Source organism: Muscardinus avellanarius (assembly GCF_963383645.1).
Source record: "Muscardinus avellanarius genome assembly, chromosome: 14".
In the NCBI taxonomy this organism is placed as follows: Eukaryota; Metazoa; Chordata; class Mammalia; order Rodentia; family Gliridae; genus Muscardinus; species Muscardinus avellanarius.
Genome location: NC_137800.1, coordinates 9,623,106 through 9,646,726, shown reverse-complemented (window position 1 = coordinate 9,646,726; position 23,621 = coordinate 9,623,106). Strand labels below are relative to the sequence as shown.

Genomic DNA, 23,621 nt, shown 5'->3' with positions numbered 1-23,621 from the left:
AAACTTCTTAACCTGAGAGCCAAAAGAAAAGCTTTCTTCCTCTGAGTTGTTTTTCTCAGGTATTCATCACAGATGGAAAAGGCTGACTAGCACACACTCTGAAGATGAGAATATGCCTATGAAGCAGACAGGAAGAGGCTGAACATCATTAGGAAAACACGAAGAAAACCACAGTAAGGTCTGCTATCACACTCAAGCGGATGGCTGTAGTAATAGTGATAAAGAAAATAACAAGTAGTGGGGAGGTTGTGGGCAAGCTGGAGCCCTCGCACATCACTGGTGGTTAACCAAAGTGAGGCAGTTGCTCTGGAAACCCTCAAGGAGCTAGACACCGAAGTTCCAGGATCAGCAATTCTATTATTAAACAAATTGGAAACAAGTGCTGAGAAATACTTGTGCATGAATTTCAGAGCAGCACTGTGCAAAATTAGGCAAATGGTAGAAACAACGTAAACGTCCTCCAACTGATGAACGGATTAATAAAATATGGTATATCTATATAATGAATTATTATTCAGCACCCCCAAAATGAATGAAGTATCTATTAATGCTACGACATTGATGACGCTCTTGAGATTAGAATGAATTTCCAAATTTTGGGATACATACACAAATTTTGTGATACATGTTCAGCTATAAAGAAGAACAAAATTGTGTCGTTTGTAGAAAAATGGGCAGTACTGGAAAATATTGTGCTAAGTAAGATTAATCAGTCACAAAAAGTGAAAGGTCAGAGTTTTATCTCATGTGTGGAAGCTAGGGAGAAATTGAGAGACTCCAGACAAAGGAGGGGAAGCCTTAGAGGGATGGAGCGAGCCCGCGAGAGATGGGAGGGGAAGCCTTAGAGGGGAACCCTAACGAGAGATGGGAGGAGAGGAAGACTTGAAGTGGGGAACACCTCAAAGGACATGATGTAAACACACTAGCTTATCAAAGCCAATAGCTGTGCTGAGCACAGGGGCCCGTGGGGAGAGTGTGGTGGGAGCTGGGGAGGCTCAAGGAGTGCTGTGTGATGTGCTGCCCGCATCCCACAGGTTACAATGAAGACACACCCAAAGGTCACATACCGTATGACTCCTTTCATATGCAATTATCATGGATAGGTAAAGCCACACAGATGAAAGCAGATTGAAGGTTGCCCTAGGGACTGGGGAAGAAATGATTGACAGTGGGTACAGACTTTTATTTGGGGGTGACATAGTGTTTTGGAACTAATTTTTTTTTTTTTTGTGATACTGGGGATGGAATCCAGGGGCATTGTACCTCCGAGCAAGCGACACTCTCAGCCCTATTATTTATTATTTATTTTGAAACAAGGTCTCACTGAGTTGCAAAAGGGCCTCACTAAGTAGTAGCTGAGGCTGTCCTTGAACCAAGATCCTCCTGTCTCAGCCTCCCAAATGCTGGGATTACACTCAGGCGCCACCAGTCCAGCTTGTATTGAAACTTATTTAGTGGTAATGGTTACAACAGTGACAGTGTACTAAACACTAATGAGTGATACAATTTAATGTGGTTAAAACTAGATGGGTGTGGTGGCACACTCCTGTAACCCTCATACATGGGAGGCCGAGACAGGAAGATTGCAGGTTTAAAGCCAGGCTCAGTACTTTAGCAGGGCTCTCTCTATATATATTTACAAATCATAAATAAGATAGAGTTGGGGTGTAGCTTGGAAGTAAAACATCCCTGGGTTTAATCCCTAGCACCACAAAAATTAAAATGGCTAAAAGTATGTATTTCATGTTATGTGAATTGTACCACAATTAAAAAAAAAAAAAAAGAAAAGAAAGACATTAGTGATGTCGGGCATCTGAAGATCTTAGTGTCACTAGCCAAGATGTGATAAACATAGTAAAAAATTTAAAATAGTAATAAAAGCTGTGTTCTGTTTTGCACATGGTGTTTACTAAGTATTTTGATAAATTTCAGAAGTTTGCGTAACATAAACCAAACCAGAGTGTATGAGTGTCGGCCCTGCTGCAATGTGGGGCTGGCGAATGCTCGGCCGTGGAGGACCAGCCTATATACCGCAGGATGCTGGTCTACCCGCTACGTACCAGGGGTTTAGATCACTCACCCCAGTGGTGACATTGTGATACATAAAAATGACTCCAGCCATTTCCAAATAACTCCTGGAGTAAAAATCCCCCCTCTGGCTGGGAACTAGTACTTTGACTTCTTTAGAAGTGGCTTCTTATTCTGAGATTTTTATCCTCCTCTAGTTTCCTTAAACACACACACACACACACACACACACACATACACACACACTTCTGAGATTGTTGATTCGTCATTTCCTAATAACTGTAAAATAATTTGTGTGTGTGTGTGTGTGTGTGTGTGTGTGTGTGTGTGTTAACAGGTAACACTGCCAATTACAGGCGAAATTCAAAAACACTTTTTATCACAGGGACTAAACTCCAGGATCCACTTGTGAAGAGCAGGTTTCTGAGTGGCAACTACATACCCTGCCAATAGGCTAAATGTGGATAGCATATTAGAAAAAAAAAGTGAGTTTGCAAAATGTTCCCTTTTCAAACCCTTTTTGGGCAAAGACTACTGCTCTGCCTGCATTCCAGGATAATGACGGCCCACGTGCCCTTGCTCCACTTTGCCTCCTTCTCCTTTGAAAATGCAAACCACACTCCTCTCAGGACTCTGGATGCTATTTGCTGAGTCTGGAGTCCGAGTCAGCTTAGCGAGCAACCTGGGCTCTGGTCCCCGGGCTGTGGCTGCCAGCGGGAGCCAAGTGCTGAATGTTCAGGACTCCGGGTTCCCTGGCTGCGGCGACACGACGCTGTGATTCATTTTATATGTTGGGTTTGGGAGGGAGATGTCCTTTGCACAGAGTTCTGAAGCTGCGTTAGAAAGCTACGGGCTGATCGCAAGCCCCTCATCCTACGGGTGAGGGGAAAGAAGTGCAGAGAAAGGGTCAGGAGGAGAGAGTCCAGGGGTCTAAACCTGTGGCAGGTCCCTGGCCCTTGCTCTGGGGGAAGCGGCCGTGGCGGTTCCGGAAGGATGTCACCGAACCTCGGTGGGGCCGCAGTCCCTTCTTCTCTACACAAGAATTGCAATGTCATCTCATGGGCTGGTTCTGGGAATTAAGTTAGATGCAAAGTACTGGCATATTAGCACTACTAGTGGGGAGATGGAACGCGCGTGTTCCCCAGAACTCGTATGTTGAAGCCCAGTCGCCAACGTGCTGGTGTTAAGGGGTAGGGCCTGTGGGAAGCCTTCAGGGCTAGATGAGGTCCTGAGGTGGGGCCTCAGTGACAGCATACGTGTCCTTATAAGGAGACGAGGAAAGCGATGCTCTCGCTTCTCCTCCCTGGCTGTGCGAGGACACAGTGAGACAGTGATCATCTATGAATCAAAAACTGATCATGCCGGCACCTGATCTCGGGCTTAAGCCTCCGGCACTGTAAGGAATCAGTGTTTGCTATTTAGGTCATCTAGTCTATGGTCTTCTGTTATAGTAGACAAAGACAGCCACCATCACAAGGCACATGTCCCGGACAGGTGGACCGGTTCTCTCATTTTTTCTAAGAAGAGACGTGTTAAAGGCCGCACATTAATTCTCCCAACCTTCTTGGGAGGCTACAAAAGGAAGTCCAGCTGGGGGTCTGCTGCCGACTGACCCTATGGGGGTGTTCACGAGCAGAGGCTAGGGTGGTAGGCAAGCTTCCACAAACTTTCACAAGTTTGAGGCGACTCTGGGTTTCACTCTTGTGATCACTAAGACAGGAACCTGCACTGAGACGGGGGCTTCGAGATCAATCGGAACTTCTTAGATCCCCTGGCTCATTTCTTAATACGCCTGAGGGAATCCACACGTGGGTGAACTTTGACACAACTGCTGTTAGCACCAGGGAAAGCCGATCTCCACGAGTCAGAATCTGAAAAGTTTCTGGAACTTGAAGGAGTTCCTGAGGAACTCTGAGTTCACCTCAGGAAAAGGGGATAAAGGTGAAATGGCTCCCGGCTGCTTCTCAGTGACACCCCAGGGCTTGGAGGGACAGATATTGGTGACACAGGGCTGCCCAGGGCAGCTTTCCATGACTCACTCTTGAGACGCACCAGGGTTGAGGAGGGTACTGGAGCCCAGGTCCCCGAACAGCGAGATGGCCCCTTGGCTTTCCCAGGCAAGGTCAGCAGACGAGTAAGATAAGACTCCCAGGGGACAGGCTATGTCACCCAGAGGAGAGGTCACTGTGGCCACCAGGCAGAGCAAGCAGGACGAAGGAGCTCTCCTGCATAAAAGTGAAGACGCTTTACATCTCTCACCCTCTCTGCTCCCCGCGGGTGATCAGATCTGTGGTCCTTCACTTTTACACTACAGCCAAGACAATCTCTTTCATTTCCCCCTTAATCTGGGTCTGAAAGATTTGAATAGGGATCCAGCCAGTAATAATAATGGGATGAAAGCGAGTGTTACGGATACCAAACAGACAAACTAGAATATGAACTTAAGAAGGAAATCAGAAGAAAAACAGAAAAATAACAAAAAATGCTGGGGGGTAGGTATAAGAGATCCAAAACAGAGCTGACATGAATTCGAAGAGAAAGAGCAACGCCAAGCACGCGACCACAGAAAGACACTGTCTTTGGCTGCAAAGGACAAAGTTGCACCAGGCCTCGGGAGACATCAGTGAACGTTTAGTTAGCCCAGACCAGCAATCCCTGAAGGAGGTTTGTCAAGTTGCTAGGGAAAATATTCTATTAGCATCTTGTCTGAAAAATAAATACATAAGTAAGAGGAATACCCGACCAAAAGAATACGCAAGTTGTTTTCAATTCATTGATAAGGTGCCGGATGCCAAGAGGCAGAGGGGCAGGACGGCGGGATGCTGAGATGAAAACAATATCTAACTTGAATGTTATACCAGAGCAGCTGAAGATGTGTCGTGCTTAGTCTTTATTGATGAAATTGTATTTAGTTCTAGGCTCTTCTTTAATATGCTAATAGATATTTTAATATTTGTGGGCCATGCAGTCTTTGTAGCAACTACTCAAATCTGCCCTTATGCCATGAAAGCATACAGAGACAACATGTCAATGAGTGGCTCTGGCTGTGTTCCAATAAAACTTTATTTACAAGGACAGGCCATAGTGTGTTGACCCCTGCTCCCTATGGCAGGTAAAGCAAGTCCAGTGCAGAAGAGTAAGCCATATCATGTGCTTTAGAGAGTTCCTCTCTTCCCCCCTTCCATTCCCTCAGTTAGGTCACCTTGTTTGCACATCTATAGGATCTCCTTCTTCATCTAGAGTTCCTCTTATTACCCATTTCTCCCTAGCTTTTGCAGATTAGGGAAAGCATCCTCCGATTTCTTCTTTTTTGTGACTGACTAATCTCACTTAGCATAATGTCCTCCAGTTCCATCCACTTCCCCATAAATGATGTAATAGTGTTTTTCTTTATGGCTGAGTAAAACTTCATTGTGTACATATCCCACAGCTTTGTAATCCATTCACCTGTTGATGGACATCTTGCCTGGTTCCATAGTTTGGGAATGGTGAATCACTAAGCCAAGCATGGGAAGGCGGGATGGGGAGGGAATGGAGATTGGGTATGGGCTAATTGGAAGATGTGTGCATGTATGTCTCCACAAGTCTCTTATCCCATTAAGATGTCTGACTACAGTGCACCAATAAAAAAAAATAAAAAAGAGTAAGTCACAGTATATAATAAGAGGGTAGTTAATATTATTAGTTTAAATTAGAGGAAGGCACCAAAGACAGGGTAAGGAGCCCAAAACTTCACAAAAATAATCTAGATTTTAAAATGCAAAATTTTATTTACCAAAAGATGTGAGTTTCAGGGAGAAGAGAAAATGAAAGTATGCTAAATTATTATCTTCCATGGGCAAAGGTGGGTGGTCGAGTGATGGTAAGAGAGACATAAAGGTTAAAAATGATTATGAAAGGCTCAAAGGTAGAATTAAGAATAGAAGATAACCTTTCCAGAACACTGCATAATTAAAAAGTAGAGAAAAATGCCAGGTGAGGTGATACATGCCTGTGATCCCAGTACTTAAGAGGCTGGGACAGGAACATTGCAGGTTCAAGACCAGACTTAGCAACTTAGCAAGGTCCTTAGTAGCCTAGAGAGACTCTGTTTCAAAATAAAAAATAAAATAAGGCTGGGGGTATAGCTCAGATATAGTATGCCCCTGGATTTAAACCCCAGTACCACCACCATCAGAAAAAAAAGAAAAGAAAAAGAAAACAACAGCAAAATGTAATGAAAATGATCTGTTTTACAAAAGACCAAGAACATAAGGACAAAAAGCATGAACCCAGAAGCAAGAAACAAAAACCAAACCAAATGGTGTTATAGTAAACAAAAACTATCCGGGCGTGGTGGCACACACTTGTAATCCCACCATTTGGGAGGCTGAGACAGGAGAATCGGGGTTCGCAGACAGCCTCAGCTACTTAGTGAGGCCCTTTGCAACTCAGTGAGACCCTGTTTCAAAATAAAACATAATTTAAAAAAATAGGGCTGGAGGTGTAACTCGGAGGTAGAATGCCCCTGAGTTCCATCCCTTGTACTGCAAAAAAAAAAAAAAAAAAAAAAAAAAAAAAAAAAAAATCTTATTTAGAGACAAATACACAAATTAGGGATATAGATTCTAAAAACTGTGCTTGATGCAAGATATACAAGCTGATTTATGAAAAAATTGCCAAAAATATATTGGAAAATGCAAACACAAATATATTAAAGACTGTAATTTTTTTTTTTTTTTTGCGGGTCTGGGGATGGAACCCAGGGGCATTCAACCTCTGAGCTACACCCCCTGCCCTATTTTTTATTCTTTATTTTAAAACGGGGTCTCACTGAGTTGCAGAGGGCCTCACTAAGTATCTGAGGCTGTCCGCAAACCGTGATCCTCCAGTCTCAGCCTCCTGAATGCTGGGATTACAAGCGTGCGCCACCACGCTTGATTTAAAGACTGTAATTTTAAAAAATGTATATATCTGCCAGGCATACTGGCACACACCTGTAATCCCAGTACTTGGGAGGCTGAGAAAGGAGGATCGCAGGTACAAAGTTAGCCTCAGTGATTTAGTGAGACTTGTTTCAAAATAAAGAATTAAATAGGTCTGGAAATGTATCTTGGAGGTAGAATGCCCTTGAGTTCAATCCCTAGCACAAGAGAAGAAAAAAAGAGAGAGAGAGAGAGAAAAAGAAAGGACAAAATATTGTATATGCCATCATGGAGAAATAATTAAATAGGACAAAACCATCTCCAAATGAAGATATCAATGAATTATTGATTCAATCTTTGTCAGGCAACAGTATGAATATACATAAAGCAAAATCTGTTAAAATAGAAATAATTGGAAAGAACTCAGCAATGGGAAAGCTTTTTTTTTACACACTTTTCTCAGTATTGCACACATAAAGTAGATGATGAATAATTATAAAAATAAGAAAAACAGATAAAGATCTGAAAAACACATTATTATTATTATTATTATTATTATTATTATTATTATTATTATTGTTATTTGCAGAACTTGGAATGGAACCCAGGGGCTACATCTACCTCTGAGCTACATCCCCACCCTTATTTTTTTTTCGTTATTTTGAAACAGGGTATCACTGAGTTGCAAAGGGCCTCACTAAGTAACTGAGGCTGTCCATGAACCGAGATCCTCCTGTCTCAGCTTTCCAAGTACTGGGATTATAAGCGTGCATCACCACGCCTGGCTTAAAATTTTTAATATATATCAAACATTAAATCTATCAAACCTATAGATTTTTTATTGTATTTTAAGTCCTAAAGAAAACCTCAGTTCAGTTATTTCCATAGTTGGAAATTATTTAGTTCACACTCTGTCCACAAAGTGATAAATTAGGAAATAATTTTAAGAAAGGGGACAGAATACCAATTTTTATTTTCAAGTCAACAAACAAAACCAACACACAAGGACTACTTTCCTTGTCTGCACAGGACAAAGGAAATTTTAAAAGTAGAAACACAGAACAATTGGATGGAAATCCTGCCTACCAAACACAGGGGGTGGAACTAAAGTTTGCTTAGAGGAAAGCTTTTATTGTTTAATCTGAGATAAGAAAGAATTAAAACATGTAAGCTAAACACGCTGTTCAAGCTAACATTGAAAAGCAAAATAAGGCCAGAAAATAAAAGAGAGAAATCTCTAAAGATAATTAATGTGTTGGAAAACAGACCAAAATAACTAATAAATACAGAACCTAGATTTTTTTTGGGAAAAACAACAACTAATAAAATAGACAGGCTTCCAGGAAGCCTCTGAGAAGACGAAAATGAAAGAAATTATAAGTGTATGATGTGGGAAATGAGAAAGATAGCAAAGAAATGAAGAAAAATACAAAATTTCACATATCAATCCAAGCTAAATTGTTGAATCTCGAGGAGAAGAAAATGAGAAAATGAAAATTATCAAATCTGACAATCAGAATAGATCTCTGTCCATGGAAGAAATAGAAACTGGTCTAAAAGAATTGCATCCATAAAAGGAGCTGTGCCCAAATGTTTTATGGGCAAGTTTTTTGAACCTTCAAGGAACACATAATTCCTATGCTATTTAAACTGTTACATATTGTAGAAAAAAATGAAAAGTGTCACCAATCTGCTTTATAAAGTTGATATAAGCTTGGTGCCAAAATGTGATAAAGACAGCACAGTAAAACAAAACAATAGGCTCATTTCATGTAGAAATATGAATTCAGACTGGAACTATGTAGTATCATAGAGTAATATAAAAAAGAATAATGCCACCTGATCAAATAGAATTTAATCTGAAAATACATGTTTAGATAAATAGTATGAAATACCATGGATCGAAACACTGTCATAAAAAGATTATGTTAATGGAAATCAAAAAGTAGACTTTGATAAGTTAAAAATTCATTTTTAATAAAATTGCATTCTAAACTGCAAGTTAGGTAAAATGTGTTTTAAATCTGGATCTCTATAGTTCCAACAACTATAGAAAGAGACATCTTTGTGATGCTGAAGTGTGCTGTTCTAAAACTAATCGTGTTCTTAGTAAGTTGTTTATTGTATTGAGCAGCCAGTGTGTGTCTACTGTGCTGACGGTTTTTCAGGAGATGTCAGTAAGTGATTAAAAGTAAGAGCGCAGGACCGTTCAGAAGTCATTTGGGAAGCAGAGAGAGTGACACAAAGGGTCCAGAGATTTCCTGGAAAAAAAAGGACATGCAAGAACAGAAAAAGACAAGGTAATTTTGAAAAAGAATATGCATCCAGGAATCCTAAACCAGAAAATGCTAAAATGTATTGTGAAACCACAGTCCTTCAAATAATGTGGTACTAATGCTAGGAAAGCAATTAAGTGGTAGGAAAAAAAAGGATTCTTTGTAATATAGCAAATGTGTTTTTCCCAAATAAGACAGGAAAGGATGGGCTCTTTGATAAATCTTTTGAGACTGTCTAACCCTTTCACAGTGTGCATGCACAGATGTGAAACAACAAAGCCCACAATTATGCATAATTATAATGCACCATAAAAATGTTGTTTAAAAACTAATAAAGGTAGACATTACCTACCAAAATACAAACAAAAAGTTTCAGGTAGAACATAAATGGTGCTCTAAAGAACTAGGAGGCGATGGGGTTACCTGGCCCAGACTGGCAAGGTCTCTCCAGGCGCACCTGAGAAGGTGTGTCCCATGAAGGAACAGATTGAAAGGTGTGACTGCATACAAATACTCTATGTCTGCATATTTGCAAAGACCATGAGGACAATAAAACACAAATGGGAAAAAGAGTAGCTAGATGTGTCCAAGGATTACAATATTTTAAAATAGTTATCATCTTTATTCCTCTTTTTAGAATCTCTCCTTTTCGCTCCCTGCATTCCACTTAACAGCCATAGTCATTGTTATTCCATAGGGAGTGGGTGGGAGTCAAGTTTCTGTTCATTTGGAGAAGAAGAGGAAGAGGAGAAGGTAGAAGAGGAGGAGAAAGAGGAAGAAGAGACGAAAGAGGAAAAGAGTAGGGGAGAAGAGGAAGAGATGGGGGTGGAGAAGGAGAGAAAGGGCAAGGGGAAGAAGAAGAGGAAGGAGAAGAAAGATAAGAAGAGGAAGAAGAAGAGGAAAAGGAAGGAGGAGGAGATAAATGAAGAGTAGGAACAGAGGAAGAAGAGGAGGAGGAGGAGGAGGAGAAAGAGAATGTGGAGGAGAAGAAGGTGAAGAAGGAGAAAGAGGAGGAGGAGGAGGAGGAGGAGGAGAAAGGAGGAGGTGGAGAAAGAAAATAAGAGGAGAAGGAAGAAGAGAAAAAAAGATGATGATGAGGAAGAGGAGGGGGAGAAGGGGGAGGAGGAGGAGGAGGAGGAGGAAGAAGAGAAATAAAGATGATGAGGAGGAGGAGAAGGAGGAGGAAGACATCTCATTCTGGGTGTCTGGGAGGTGATCCTTCACCTGAGAGCTACCACACCCACTGAAGTAGCAATCAGCAGGACAGGGCAGAGGGCAAGACTAGGTTAGCACGCCTGGTATTGTGGAAGGAACCCGCAGGCCCTCTGTACCCTGAGACCGGGGCAATGTTGCTGAGAACTTGGCTCAGCAGGTTGCCCTTTGGCACAGGGGTTGTAGGGACAAAGTGATTCCCTGGCCAGTACCAATAGCGTGAGTATCACTCAAGCCAGGAACCAGAGGAGTCACGGCCACTCTGAGAGTCTAGTTGCAGTAAGGACTGGGTGGCCTGGGCCATCAGGTGGGCCAGCAACCTCAGATTCATCAGGGGACAACAGCAAGGGCTGGAGACTAGCAATAGGGAACAGTCATTGGACTAAATCTACCTCCTCAGTACAGGACACTAAAAATCCAAAAATGAAGAAGACACAATTAGGGGCAAGAGTGTTGCTACAGTGTGGAAGTTATTGTCCCCCCGAAATCCATGTACCACCATTTGTAGGTGCTATAGACCCAGAGGAGGTGGGGGCCTTACGGACAGTCCTCATGTCATTAAGTAAGTACTTTTTTTTTTTTTTTTTTTGCAGTACTGGGGATGGAACCTAGGGGCATTCTACCTCCAAACTACACTCCCAGTCCTATTTTTATCCTTCCTTCCTTCCTTCCTTCCTTCCTTCCTTCCTTCCTTCCTTCCTTCCTCTCCTCCTCCTCCTCCTCCTCCTCCTCCTCCTCCTCCTCCTCCTCCTCCTCCTCCTCCTCCTCCTCCTCCTCTTCTTCTTCTTCTTCTTCTTCTTCTTCTTCTTCTTCTTCTTCTTCTTCTTCTTCTTCTTCTTCTTCTTCTTCTTCTTCTTCTCTTTTTCTTTTGTGGTACTGGGGATGGAACCCAGGGGCATTTTACTTCCAGGCTACACTCCCAGACCTATTCTATATTTTATTTGGAAACAGGGTCTCTTAAGCCAGTTGAAGCTTGCTTAGAACCTACATGATCCTCCTGTTTCAGCCTCCCAAGTGCTGGGATTACAAGTATGTGCCACCAGGCCTGGCTTTATTCTTTATTTTGAAACAGGGTCTCACTGAGTTGCAAAGCGCCTCACTAAGTATCTGAGTCTGTCTGTGAACTGTCATCCTCCTGTCTCAGCTTCCTGAAAGCTGTGATTGCAAGCATGCACCACCACGCCCTGCTAAGCAAGTGCTTCTGCAGGCAACCGTGGGGCCCTGGTTCTCTGTCTCTCTCTCTCTCGGTTTCCTGGCTCAGTGAAGCGAGTACTCTGCTCTTTCATGAACCTTCACCATGATGTACAGCCCTTGCCAGAGGCCCAAGGCAATGGGGCCACCTGATCTTGGCCTGGAACCTTCAGGACCATGAACCAAAACATCCCTTTCCTCTTTATAAGTTAAGTGCCTCAGGCATTTTGTTATAGTGACAGAAAGCCCAGCTGACTATGACAGGCCCCAGCATCCTATCCTGGTCTGACAGTCTGTGCCCCCACCAAATGTATATGTTAAAATCTTAACTCTCAATGTGATGGTATCAGGAGGTGGGGATTTGGGGCAGGAGTTAGAAAAGAGGCTCCAGAGAGTTATCTGGTCTCTTCTACCATGTGAGGACACAGAAGGAGCCATCTGGGAACTAGAAAGTGACCCCTCACCAGACACCAAATCTGCCGGTGTTTCCATCATGAACTTCCTAGCCTCAGGAACTGAGCGAAAGAAATTTCTATTGTTCATAAGCCACCCGGTTAATGGGATTTTTATTACAGCAGCTGGAGTTAACTAAGACGGAGATACCCAAAAGAGGAAGATGCATAAATGAGTCTGAGTAAGCTTTTTGGATTCAACTAAAAGTGTATACGTGTGTGTGTGTGTTTCTGTGGCAATCTATGTGAAAGATCACAGGGATTTTTGGAAAACAGACAAGTAACATTTTCTGTATTTTTCAGTGGTCCTAAGAGTTGAACCCAGAGGCATTTTACTTCTGAACTAAATCCCCAGCCCCCTTTTTAAAAAATCATATTTATTTTTATTTTTTAATTTTTTGTGGTACTGGGATTGAACCCAGAGGCATTCTACTTCTGAGCTATACCCCCAGCCCTATTGTTTATTCTTTATTTTGAAACAGGGTGTCAGTAAGTTGTAAAGGGCTTCACTTAAGAAACTGAGGCTGGCCATGAACCCGTGATTCTCCTGTCTCAGCCACCCAAGTACTGGAATTACAAATGTGCACTGCCATACTTGTTTTTTAATTTGAAACAGGATCTCACTAAATTGTTGAGGGTCTTGCTAAATTGCTGAAGCTGTCCTCAAACCTCAGTCCTCCTGTCTCAGGATCCTAAATACTAGAATTACAGGCATGTGCTCCTATGCCCGGAAAAGAAATATAGTATTAAAAAAGAAATTTCACTCTGCAAGTGTTAAATTGGCAAGCTAAACAGTAAGGCTAAAACTCAGGGAACTTATTAGACGAAGAAAATGCCGTGGAAAAGCATCCCTCTGCCCACCATGAGACCGTGAGGTGAGGAACACAGACATAACTCGTTACTAAGAAATTATCCCTCCTTCAGCGTGCGCAGCAGCGTGATTTGGGAGTGAGCTGTTGTTCAAAGTACCATCACAACTCTTTGTCAATACCTCCCGAGCCTGAAGCATTCTTTTGAACAGGGCTGTAATTCTTCACTGACAGATTTGTCTTGTGGAGACAGCCAAAATGAATTCGAAGCCAAGGCCGCTTATTCTATTTGTGATCACGAGCAACATTTTCTCGTAAATCTAAGCTGGAGAGGCAGTGACGGGAGGCCTTCCGGGGTCCTGCGGCTGCGGCAGCTCCAGGGAATAAGCATTTTAAGGGGCGAGTTCCCAGGATTGTACTCGGCAGGTCTTATCTCTTCCTGGCCCACGGGAGTCTCCTGACTGGCCCATCTATCATCTTTTTACTAAAGCCTTTGATATTTTGAAATGGAAACTTGACCATGTCCTCTCTGTTCCCTGGTCATCTTTGGGTAAAAACAACTTGTAAAATGGTTATCAAGACTTGTTTAGTCTGGTCCTTCTCTTTCCAACTTCATTTGACACCAATTATCTCTTTTCTCTCAGGTTTGGCCGCAGAGCCTTTCTAGACAACCCTCGTGGACTTTGCCCATTCTGCGCTTTCTCTCACTCTTTTAACCACTAGGTACCTGCGCGTGTGGCAGATCTTGGCTCAAAGATCAAACCTTTCCTTCTTCCCAGCAAGACTTTTCAGACCTCTCTGCCACAGACCAACCTTATTCATGGTATAGGTTTTGGAGACACCACTTAGATGTAGGACTGTTTCACATGGTTATCTGATTAATGCCTATGTCCCTCTTGAGATCAGACACCTGTGGGAAGCCGGGACCACACTGCTTTTACTGAAGGCAAAGTATGAGGCCCAGCACATGGGCAGCTTGAAGTATCACTGAAGGATGGAGGAGAAAGGTCATCAGATACACTGTGAGCTCAGGATTCTGCAAGAGGACCACAGCAATGCCCCCATCCCTGTATGTACCTGCTGCTCCCCAAGGCGAGAGGTGGGGCTCTTTCCCTTCCTCTGGACCCACAATGGTCTCATGATTTGCTTTAATCATAGAATGAGGCACTAGGGACTCTGGGCCAGATATGGGCCTGGCTCTTCAAAGGTCTGGCAGCTTCCACCTGGGCTCTCTTGGGGGGAACCATCTCACTCAAAGAGAACTGGTTTAAGCTGCTGCAGGAAGAGAGGCCACCACAAATATCAGCCAGCCCTGACTGCCAGCCCAGCCCAGCGCTGACTTATTCCTGGCACACAGGACTGTCAGCCACAAGATGCCTCTTGCCACTATGTTTTGGGATGGCTCGTGATGAAGGAAGAGTAGCAAAAACGACCACGACAAAAGAACAAGTTGGTTTTTTTTTTAATCTTAAATTAGTAGTCCTAATGGCTGTTCCATTCTGTTCGCATCATTACCTCTAAGAGGTCAACCTTTTCTGTAAGAATCCAGAGCCTGATTACACCACGCCCGCAATGAAGCCACTTACCCCTGGTGAGCTCAGGCATCCGCCAAGAAACCAGAGTCACGAGAGGCATTTATGTCGTTAGGGGTTCGGGTCTTGTTTCTTGACATGATGTGTATCTCACCCTCGGAGACTTCTCGGTACCTCACTGCTCCTATTTTGAGTTCCCCTTGGAAAGAGACTCCTTATTACTCTCTCCAGAGCTTCTCCAGCTGCCTGTGCCTTCTCCTATGCCTCATACATAGGAGATGCTCAGTGAGATTGCGGAATCATCCTCTGCCTCTCCATCCACACAACAAACCAGCTCCTAACCAGCTCCTCCTTCCCCAAGCTTCCCACCTTAGAACACAATCTCCTTCTCTACCACTGCGCCAGCTCCTGACTTGTAAAGAAGCATCACTCTCAAGTACTCTGGGTCCACATGAGCCAACTCTCAACCCCACCCTGCCCTCTTGGATTCAGAGATCACAGTGACCGCTTAGGTCCAATAATAAATGCCAGCTTTTGTATTTATGCCAGAAAACACTCCAGAATTCAGGTGCGTAACGATGTGTTTGGTGGACGTTGCTTTTGTTCCTTTCTTTCTGATGTTCTCTCACCCTCAGATCCCAAGAACATCCACCCTTATGAGGGCATCCATATGTGGGCAAATGTCAGTCATGGTCAAGTCAAATGAACACTGGCAAGATGGACACTTACTGCATTTGCTCTATGCTGGGCAATTTGGGAGGTAGCTGGTTAGCATAGCAACCCCTATTTTGTGAAGAAGAAAACCTCAGTTCAAATTTCAGGTCCCCTACTTTTTCCATTTGGAACACTGCCTCTGGAACTACTAGGCTCTAGACAAGGGGATGGGATGGTCAGGCTGCAGGTGCTAGGACTGCCCTGGGAGGCACAGTCTCCATCCTTCCCCTCTCCCATCCTTGAGGATGACACCTTCATATTCTGCTGATTCCTCTCCACGATCAACACTTGCTTCTTACAAGCATTCCCTCCGAGGTATACATGACTGATGACAACCTCCAATGTGACGTCCCTCTCTGCCAAAGGGGCTCTGACTTTCCACCAAACGTCTGGGATGTGTAAAGGAAACAAGACTCGCGAAATTTAAACTCGGGAGCAGGTAAGCCAGAATTCTGCCTGCCATCACTCAATTCTATGCCATGAGCAGCCCAGCCGTGGTGGGGAGAAGCTGAGGGAATCAGGAAATACAAGAGCAACAAGGACGGAGTGTCTTTTCCAGAGCAGGGACTGTCAGTCATGAAATAGAATCTACTTGCCCTGTTTCCCTGGATCAGCTCCTATCACGCGTAGGTCTGTCTCTCAGCCCTGCAGACCACACTCGTCCCTGCCCTGACTTAGTTTCAAATCCTTTTGCTCTCCAGACCGATAACCTCTTCTTCCCAAGGGAGCATTTATCATATTTAAGAGCTTATGTTCCTTGAGTGTGATAGCATAAGGCATATTTATTTTTTTCTGTTCGTATTTTGCATGAAGAATGTGCTTAAGGTTGTTAATAAAAACAGATAACATCTTGCTGTTGGCCCAGCAGAGATAGTAGCGTCTTTTTTTAAAGAATCTTCTCAGAGCTAGGCATGGTGGTGCGTGTCTATAATTTCAGTACTTGGGAGGCTGAGACGGGAGGATTGCAGAATCAAGATCAGCCTCGGCAACCTAGGGAGACCCTGTTTCAAAACAAAAATTTTTTAAAGGGTGGCTAGGATGTAGCTCAGAGGTGGAAGGCCCTTGGGTTCAGTCTGTAGTACCACCAAAAAAGATAATAATAATAATAAAAAATAAAAACCCTACTCAGTCAAAAGCAGTACTTTTGAAAGCTTCTACAGTGACCTATGGATGCAGATAACTGCTATGTTCCGCAGCCCCTGGTAAAACTAATCAATAATAACCAATATTCCCAATCTGATTCAACTGATATTTATTTATTTAACTGATCTGGGAGGCCCTCTGGAGCAGGCACATCCACTACTCCTTTTTCTTTTAACTCAGTGCCTGGTACTTCTTAGATGGTCAATACATCCTGGGAGAAATCATCTGCCTTACTGGGTTGGTGTTAAGAGGAAGTTGCGACCATACAGAGGCTGTAATGAGATCAGTTTCTGCCTTCTCCTGCAGGCCATGGGGGGGCCTCATCTCCCTATAGAACCCAGTCTCCATCATCACCCCAGACTCCAGGGTAACCCATCTTTCCCAGGTTCCTTCCACCAGCTGGCTCCGCATCTTTCCTGCCCTGTCCTACCTGTATCCCTTCACAGACTCCCCCTTGCTCCTTAGAACTCATGGTCCACGCTCAGCTGTGGCCCTGAGCCCTCAGGTGCTTAGCTGTGGGAAACCATCACAGCCTCCCCACTGCTTGGCTTTAAACGTATGATCATTTGAATCCCAAACAGGCCCTCGGGGCATCCAGGTGACTCCACTAAATGCCACCATGCATTTGCTGCCCTCCTCCCAAAGAGGAGAATTTTGTGTCTTGTTTCTCAAACCACCGTGTTCCCTGTTCCCTCCTCGAGCTGAGCTGATGACGTGGCTTGTTACATCACTGAGGATGTAAAAGCACCCTGAAGACAGACACGTCTGTCTCTCCCTCCACGTCCACCCGCCATGATGCTCGGGCCCTTGGCCGCCCTCATCCATTCCCAACTCTCCACTATGGCTTGCCTTCCCTGTCCTCTCTGGTCTGTGCCAGCAATGGCCCTCTCTCTTTCCCCCCTCACCAGAACCTAACCATGATGTCATCTCTCCCACTTCTGAGAACTCCATCCTTCATGCCCCTCTCTTTTTCTAGGCTTCGCTCTAGCAAAGCTTCAAAAGCATCATTTATTTGGCCTGTTCCCACCATACTCTCTCTGCAAAGCTCGGCAGCAGGCCTTTGCCCCTCCTGTCACTCCACAGATGCAATCAGCCTGGTGTGAGCACCTTCCATCACCAAGGACCGCCTCCTTGGCCGGGCCACCCGGGCCCAGGCCTCCCCTGGCTCCGTCGCCCTGGGACGTGCGGCTCACTCTTGCCTTCTTGGAATATCCATTGCTGCAGGTCTATCCCACTGTCTTGATTTTCCTCCCAGCTCCTGGTCACATCTCTATCTCTGCTGCTGGTTGGTTCTCTTGTCTTTCCTGATCCTTCCAAGGCTCAGCCCTTAACTTTCTTTTCTTTCAGCCCCTTCTCTCCTGCAAAGCTCGCCATTCCTGTGGCTTTACATACACGGATGTGTCCCAGTTTTCATCTCACCTTCCCCTCTAAGATTTAAATTCATTTATTGCAGCCCAGCCAGCTTTCCCACTCTGATGTTTAACAGACATTTCCCATAACAACATACAAAATAAATGCTCCAAGTTCCCACCTTCACCAGCCCCTTCTAAACCTGCCATTCTCTGGTTTTCCCAATCTCAGCAACGTGCACTTCCATTTGCCCGGTTATTCAGGCCCCAAACCTAAGAATCACCCTTAGTTGCTCTCTTTATATCTTAGCTATGTCCAAATTCATCAGCTCTACCTTTGAAATAAGGGCTGAATATAATCACGCCTCACCACCCCCACGTGTCCACCTGAGTCTACGGCACTGTGGCCTCTCTCCCCTCAACTTCCTGACTGGTCTCCCTGATTCCACTCTTCCTACCCCCGAATCCCCAATTTCCATCCAATAACCAGAATGATCCTTTAAAAATATAAAATGAAAACAGCTACTCACCCTCTAACCCCATCCCATCCAAAATGACTTCCCGTCACTATTAGAATACTATGCAACTTTTGTTTTGGCCTAGAAGATCCCTTTGACTTTGGCCTCGTCTACCCCATAGATTCAAAGCCATGATGCCCTTCCAGGAGCAGGGTGAGCAATGACAGGCAGGCACAACGGAAGCCAGGTGGTGGGCTGGGAGGGGCCTTTCAAACAGCCCTATCCAATAGCAATTCCTGCACAACAGAAATAATCTAAATCTCTTCTATCTAAAACAGTAGCCACTGGCCACCTGTGGCCATCGCACACTTGAAAAGCAGCCACTGGGACTGGGGAACTGAATTTTGATGTTATTTAATTTTAGTTCACATTTTTAAACAGTGACTCGTGGCTGGTGGCTTTGGTATTAGAACTCAAAGAATCCCTTTCCCCCACCTCTGATTTCAGGATATTAGTTGTTGAAAGGACTGGTGAATATAGGAAGTCTGGTAAAATATCTGGAACGTAGTTGTCACTCAAAAATGATAGCTGCTATTGTTACACGGAATTGAAAATCCAAGTACTTTAACTACGTGCCATTTAAGTTTGGTTCAGCCCCTGAAACAAATTTTTATTAATTTTTACCATGACTGAGTTAGTGGATAACGGATATGTAGATCTATATTGAAACTCACAAACTAAAAATAGTAAACAACCCTTTGGGGATCTCACGGAAGGCCTCTCAGAGATAGACAGCTATTCCAAGTGGATCAGCTTGCTGATACTTATAATGAGCTAATTAGTTTTGACAACAGCTAATTTATCATCTGCAAAAATTGGATTTGTAATATTACCACATTGTTTTCAAGCAGTATCATCTGCAGCTTCTCAGATAATTGTAGATAAGAATAGTATCTCTTGCTATTAAAATCAAGGAATAATTCTTTAATGCTTAATTTGGTTTGGACGCAAAAATCATTTTGGTTGTTGTTAGAGGCTTACCGTACTTCCATACTGAATCCGGAAAACAAAATTAGCACAGATATAGCACATACGCGGACCATTATGAAGAACCCCTATGAGCAAGCTAATGCAATAACAGAACCATGCACCTGTCTAAAATGAACTTGCTGCTTACTTCCAGACCAAGGGAATTTGCATTTTCTGTCTCAGCAGAGTGCAAGTGGCATTCCACAGTCAGCCTAAGTACTTGGAGGAGAGTCGGAGCCGCCAAAGCGGGCAGATAGATCTAAACTAAACACATACTTAAAGGCATTAAGAAAAGCTGACATTCTTATTAAGGAGACCAATTAATCTGCACCAGCTGGAAACCACTTTAGTGTAGTTGAAAAGCGCCCTGGGACTTGATGTAAAGGAGTCTGGAGTGGAAAGAGAATGAAAATCCAGGCTTCTCCTGGGGAGCCTGTCTTAAATGCCCTGCAAAGCAAGGCAGGGTGTTTCTTCAACCGAGGACTGTGAGCCGGAGTCACAGAGCGGGGAGCAGGTACCGACCCCCAGACGCGGAGACAGGCGAGGCGCTGGCAGACTTACCAATGGGCATCACCAGGAAAAAGGGCAGCCAGCACAGGACGAAGCAGCCCACCACGATGCCCAGCGTCTTGGCGGCTTTCTTCTCCCGGGAAAACTTGAGGAGCCTCACCGAGAAGTGCGTCTTGTGCTTGGCGCTGGCCACTCCGCTGCCTCCTGCTGCGACATTTTTCCGGTGGATGCGGAGCGTCACTTGCTCTGAATCTGACTTGTCTGTCTTGAGGCCGGACTTGAGGCCCCGGCTCTCCCTCTTGGCCACCACGTAGACCCGGCAGTACATGACCAGGATGATGGCCAGGGGCACGTAGAAGGAACCCAGCGCGGAGAAGAGCACGTAGCCCGGCTCCTCGTTGATCTGGCAGATGGTCTCGTCCTCTGGGGCCGGCTGCCTCCAGCCGAACAGGGGCCCGATGGAGATGACCAGGGAAAGCGCCCAGACGCAGAGCAGGGCCCTGACACCCCTCCGCTGGGTGACGATGGTCGGGTAGCGCAGCGGGTAGCTCACGCCGATGTAGCGGTCAATGGAAATGATGCACAGCCCCATGATGGACGCGGTGCAGCACAGGACGTCCACCGCCGCCCAGATGTTGCAGAAGACCCTGCCGAAGGCCCAGTAGCCCAGGATCTCGAAGATGGCCGAGAAGGGCAGGACCGTGGAGGTGAGCAGGAGGTCCGCGACCGCCAGGTTGACTATGTAGTAGTGAGTGACCGAGTGCAGGTGCCGGTGACAGGCCACCGAGAGGATTACGAGGATGTTCCCCAGCACCCCAAAGATGATGAGTGCCCCCAAGATCACCCCGAGCAGAACGGCCTTGGACATGTTCACTGGTGCGGGCGGGTGGGTGCAGTTGGAGCCGTCCGAGGCATTGCCAGAGAGAAACACCATGGTCCCAGCCTGGGCGAAGAGAGGGGCTCTCAGGGCCACCCTCGGAGGGGCGCAGGCGGGAGGAGAGGCTGGCTGGGAGTCAGAAGGTCTCCCCTCCTCGGGGGAGCCCTGCCAGCTGGGCTTGGCTGGGGGTGGGGAGCGACCCCGGCCAGGCCTGGGAACCCTCGGAGGGCCGCGCCTCCGAGGCACAGGGCACCGAAGCCGACATGGCCAGGGGCGCGGGGCTGTGCCAGGGCCTCTCCACTACTGTGTGGCCGGGGGCCCCAACGCGCTCCCTACCCGAGTCCTGGTGAAGCTCTTTGCAAAATTACCGGAGTCCGCCTTTCTGTGCTGCCTGACTCGTCCTAGCGGGGAGAGGACTGAACATTCTGTACATAGTTTGGAATTCAAAATCGCAGCGCCAGTCTCCCCCAAGCCACAGGCGAGCGTGGCCGGCCGTCGGCGCGCCGGAGGCCGAGGCCGAGGCACCTGGGCGCCGCTCCCGGCCGCAGCTATCCTCGGGCCCGGGCAGCTCTAGCCTCTAGGCGCACCGCAGGGCGACCTGGTGCCGAGACCTTGGCTGCGCCAGTCCGTCCTCGCCCGCGAGCTCCTGAAAGAGTGCACAGAAAAGCAGACAGCGTGAGCCGGGCGCCTGCGGAGCGAGGCGGTGCCCGCGCCACCCCCGCGGGATTCCAGGGGAGCCCCGCGCCCCGAGTCCAGCGCGCGTGGACGCGGCCACAGAGACGGCGCCCCGTGTCCTCGCCGGCGAACCTGCCGCCTCGGGCCAAGTTCAGGGTCCACGGCGCTCCCCCTTCGCCGAAAAAACCGCAAGCAAACAACCCTCCCCCAAACCAAAGACCCCCATACACACAAAATCCCGCGTCGTGGCTCTCGGAGGCCGGATCGCGCGCCACTACGGCGAAAATAGAGCCACGAAACCCGAGCCCGGAGGCGTGACTGCGGCCGGCGCGCGCGGCCCAAGCCGGTGGCATCTGGGGGTCCGAGCCGGTTCCCACGGAGCAGGTGGCCTGGCCCTTACCTGGACTGGGGGTGTCTCCGCCACCCGGGGAGCGTCTGCACTGGGGGAGCGGGGGTCTATCCGCCCAGCACGCCCCAAGCCAGGTCCCGAGCAGGGCTGCGGTCCAGGCTGGGGGTCCCAGCCGCGGGGCCGCCCGCCCCCGGGGGCTCACGCCGCCAGCCACACCCGGGCTGCGGGGTAGCCGGGCGGGGAGCGCATCGCATCCCTCTGCAGACCGGGCTCGGCAAGTGGCCGTCACTGCGGATTTCGTAAGCGTCAAAACCAAGCCCGCGTGCCAGCCGTGGGGGTGGGGGGCGTCGGGTTTTCTGGGCTGGGGGCCCTGATCTACGCGAGAGAGCCAGCTTCCCGCAACTGCGAAGGGGCCGCAGGGCCTCGGACGCGAGTGCGGGGCGTGGGGACGCGTCCCCTCCGCCTGCTGGGGTGGGCAGACCCCCGGCCAAGGCTACCGTGGGATCCCAAGTTCAAGCCTGGACAGGTGATCCCAAGACGAGCCTCCGCAGAAGCGCGGTTTCTACTACTTTGGAGGGATAACTAGAGGGTTTAAAAAAAGACACTTGTTAACTAGAAGACAACTTCCCGGAATATAGAAGGGGATGGGGAGGGGTAGAGGAGCTGGTATAAAACTGAGTAGAAAAAGCTGGGACGCCCGACCTCAGTGGGGCTCCCTGCTCACTCGGGGGCCGCGGGGCGCCTCCCCCAGCCCCGCAGCCCCTCGCCCGGCGGCCTCACCTGGGGCGCGGATGCCCAGCCCGGCCCCGCGGCGGAGGAGCGGGCGGCGCAGGTCCCGCAGCTGCCCGCCGCCTCTTCTCCGGTTGGGGAGAGGGGCCGTCTCTCCCAGAAATCAAATCCTAATCCGTTTGCACCGGCTGACTCACGCCTCTACCAGGGATGACTTCAAAGTCCTGGCCCCGAACCTCTGTACCTGGATAATTTCAAATAAAGAGTGAAAATAAGAAAAAAGAAGAAGAAAAAATACAGCCAACCAACAACTCCACAATCACCCTTTTAATATTCAGCTCCTCGACACCAGAAAAGAACGGCAAGGAACTTTGCAGCTCTAGCTGACGTCACGCAGGCAGTAGCCCAGCTAGTACCGTAATCTCCTGGTGTTACCGTATTACTCTGAGGCAAAGGGCACAAGTGCGGTCAGTTGTCATTTTTTCCTTCCTACCTAGAGTTGATTGGGTTTTCTCTTTTCTTTAAATAGGCTGTGTGTGTGTGTGTGTGTGTGTGTGTGTGTGTGTAGGAAAAATTATTTGTAGAAAATAGCTTTAAATGATCTTATTTTTAAAAATTAAATCATTGATACCTTTGCATTCACAGAAATCCTTGAAATTCAGATTGTTTTGAGCAGCTTAATGTAACACTTGTCCCAGTTTTTTTTTTTTTGTTTTTTTTTTTTTGGTGTGTGTGTGTGGTACTGGGGATGGAACCCAGGGGCATTCTACCTCTGAGAGGCACGCCCAGCCCTATTTTTTAATCCTTTATTTTGAAACAGGGTCTCACTGAGTTGCAAAGGGCCTCACCTTATAAGTAGCTGAGGCTGTCAGAGAACTGCGATCCTCCTGCCTCAGCCTCCCAAATGCTGGAATTATCGTTATGTCAAATATGCGAGTGGGTAAATTATATTATTCTGCTGATATTTTAGAAAGCAAATAAAATCAGAAAAATTCAATAAATTCTATTGTAATAAAATTTTATCTCCAGGAAGATTAAAGTGAGCATATCAACATTTTATTAGGTATCATCCACCTCTAGACAAGTGGGTTTAAAAAAACATGATCCTGCTGTAAGTTTCTTGCATGACTCGGTGTTTTCAAAGTGCCAGACATTTGTTTCCGATGTTCATCAGAAAATATATCCTTGAGGAATTTTACTTCTCTTTACTTATTTTTGATTCATTAATAGTTGGAAGTCATCTTCTTTCATCTTTATTGATTCAGACAAAGCCTAGCATTCTTAAAGTATTTACGAGGTTTCATAAACCCAGTTACAACAAGCTAACTTTGAGCAGTGGTATGTACTTAAGTTCCCTCTCTTGAACAACAATATATTAATGTTA

General features: G+C 46.3%; 1 protein-coding gene across 1 annotated transcript in view; it reads right to left on the bottom strand.

Moving 5' to 3' along the window:
* The window catches only part of ADRA1A (adrenoceptor alpha 1A), a gene marked incomplete at both ends in the record, with an annotated part of 93,080 nt that extends 72,539 nt beyond the window's left edge, over window positions 1-20,541 (bottom strand). Inside the window, one exon of the mRNA XM_080710481.1 lies at window positions 19,659-20,541. Within this exon, the coding sequence (XP_080566607.1) occupies window positions 19,659-20,541 (883 nt within the window). The remainder of the gene's footprint in view (window positions 1-19,658) is intronic.
* Window positions 20,542-23,621: the final 3,080 nt, after the last annotated feature.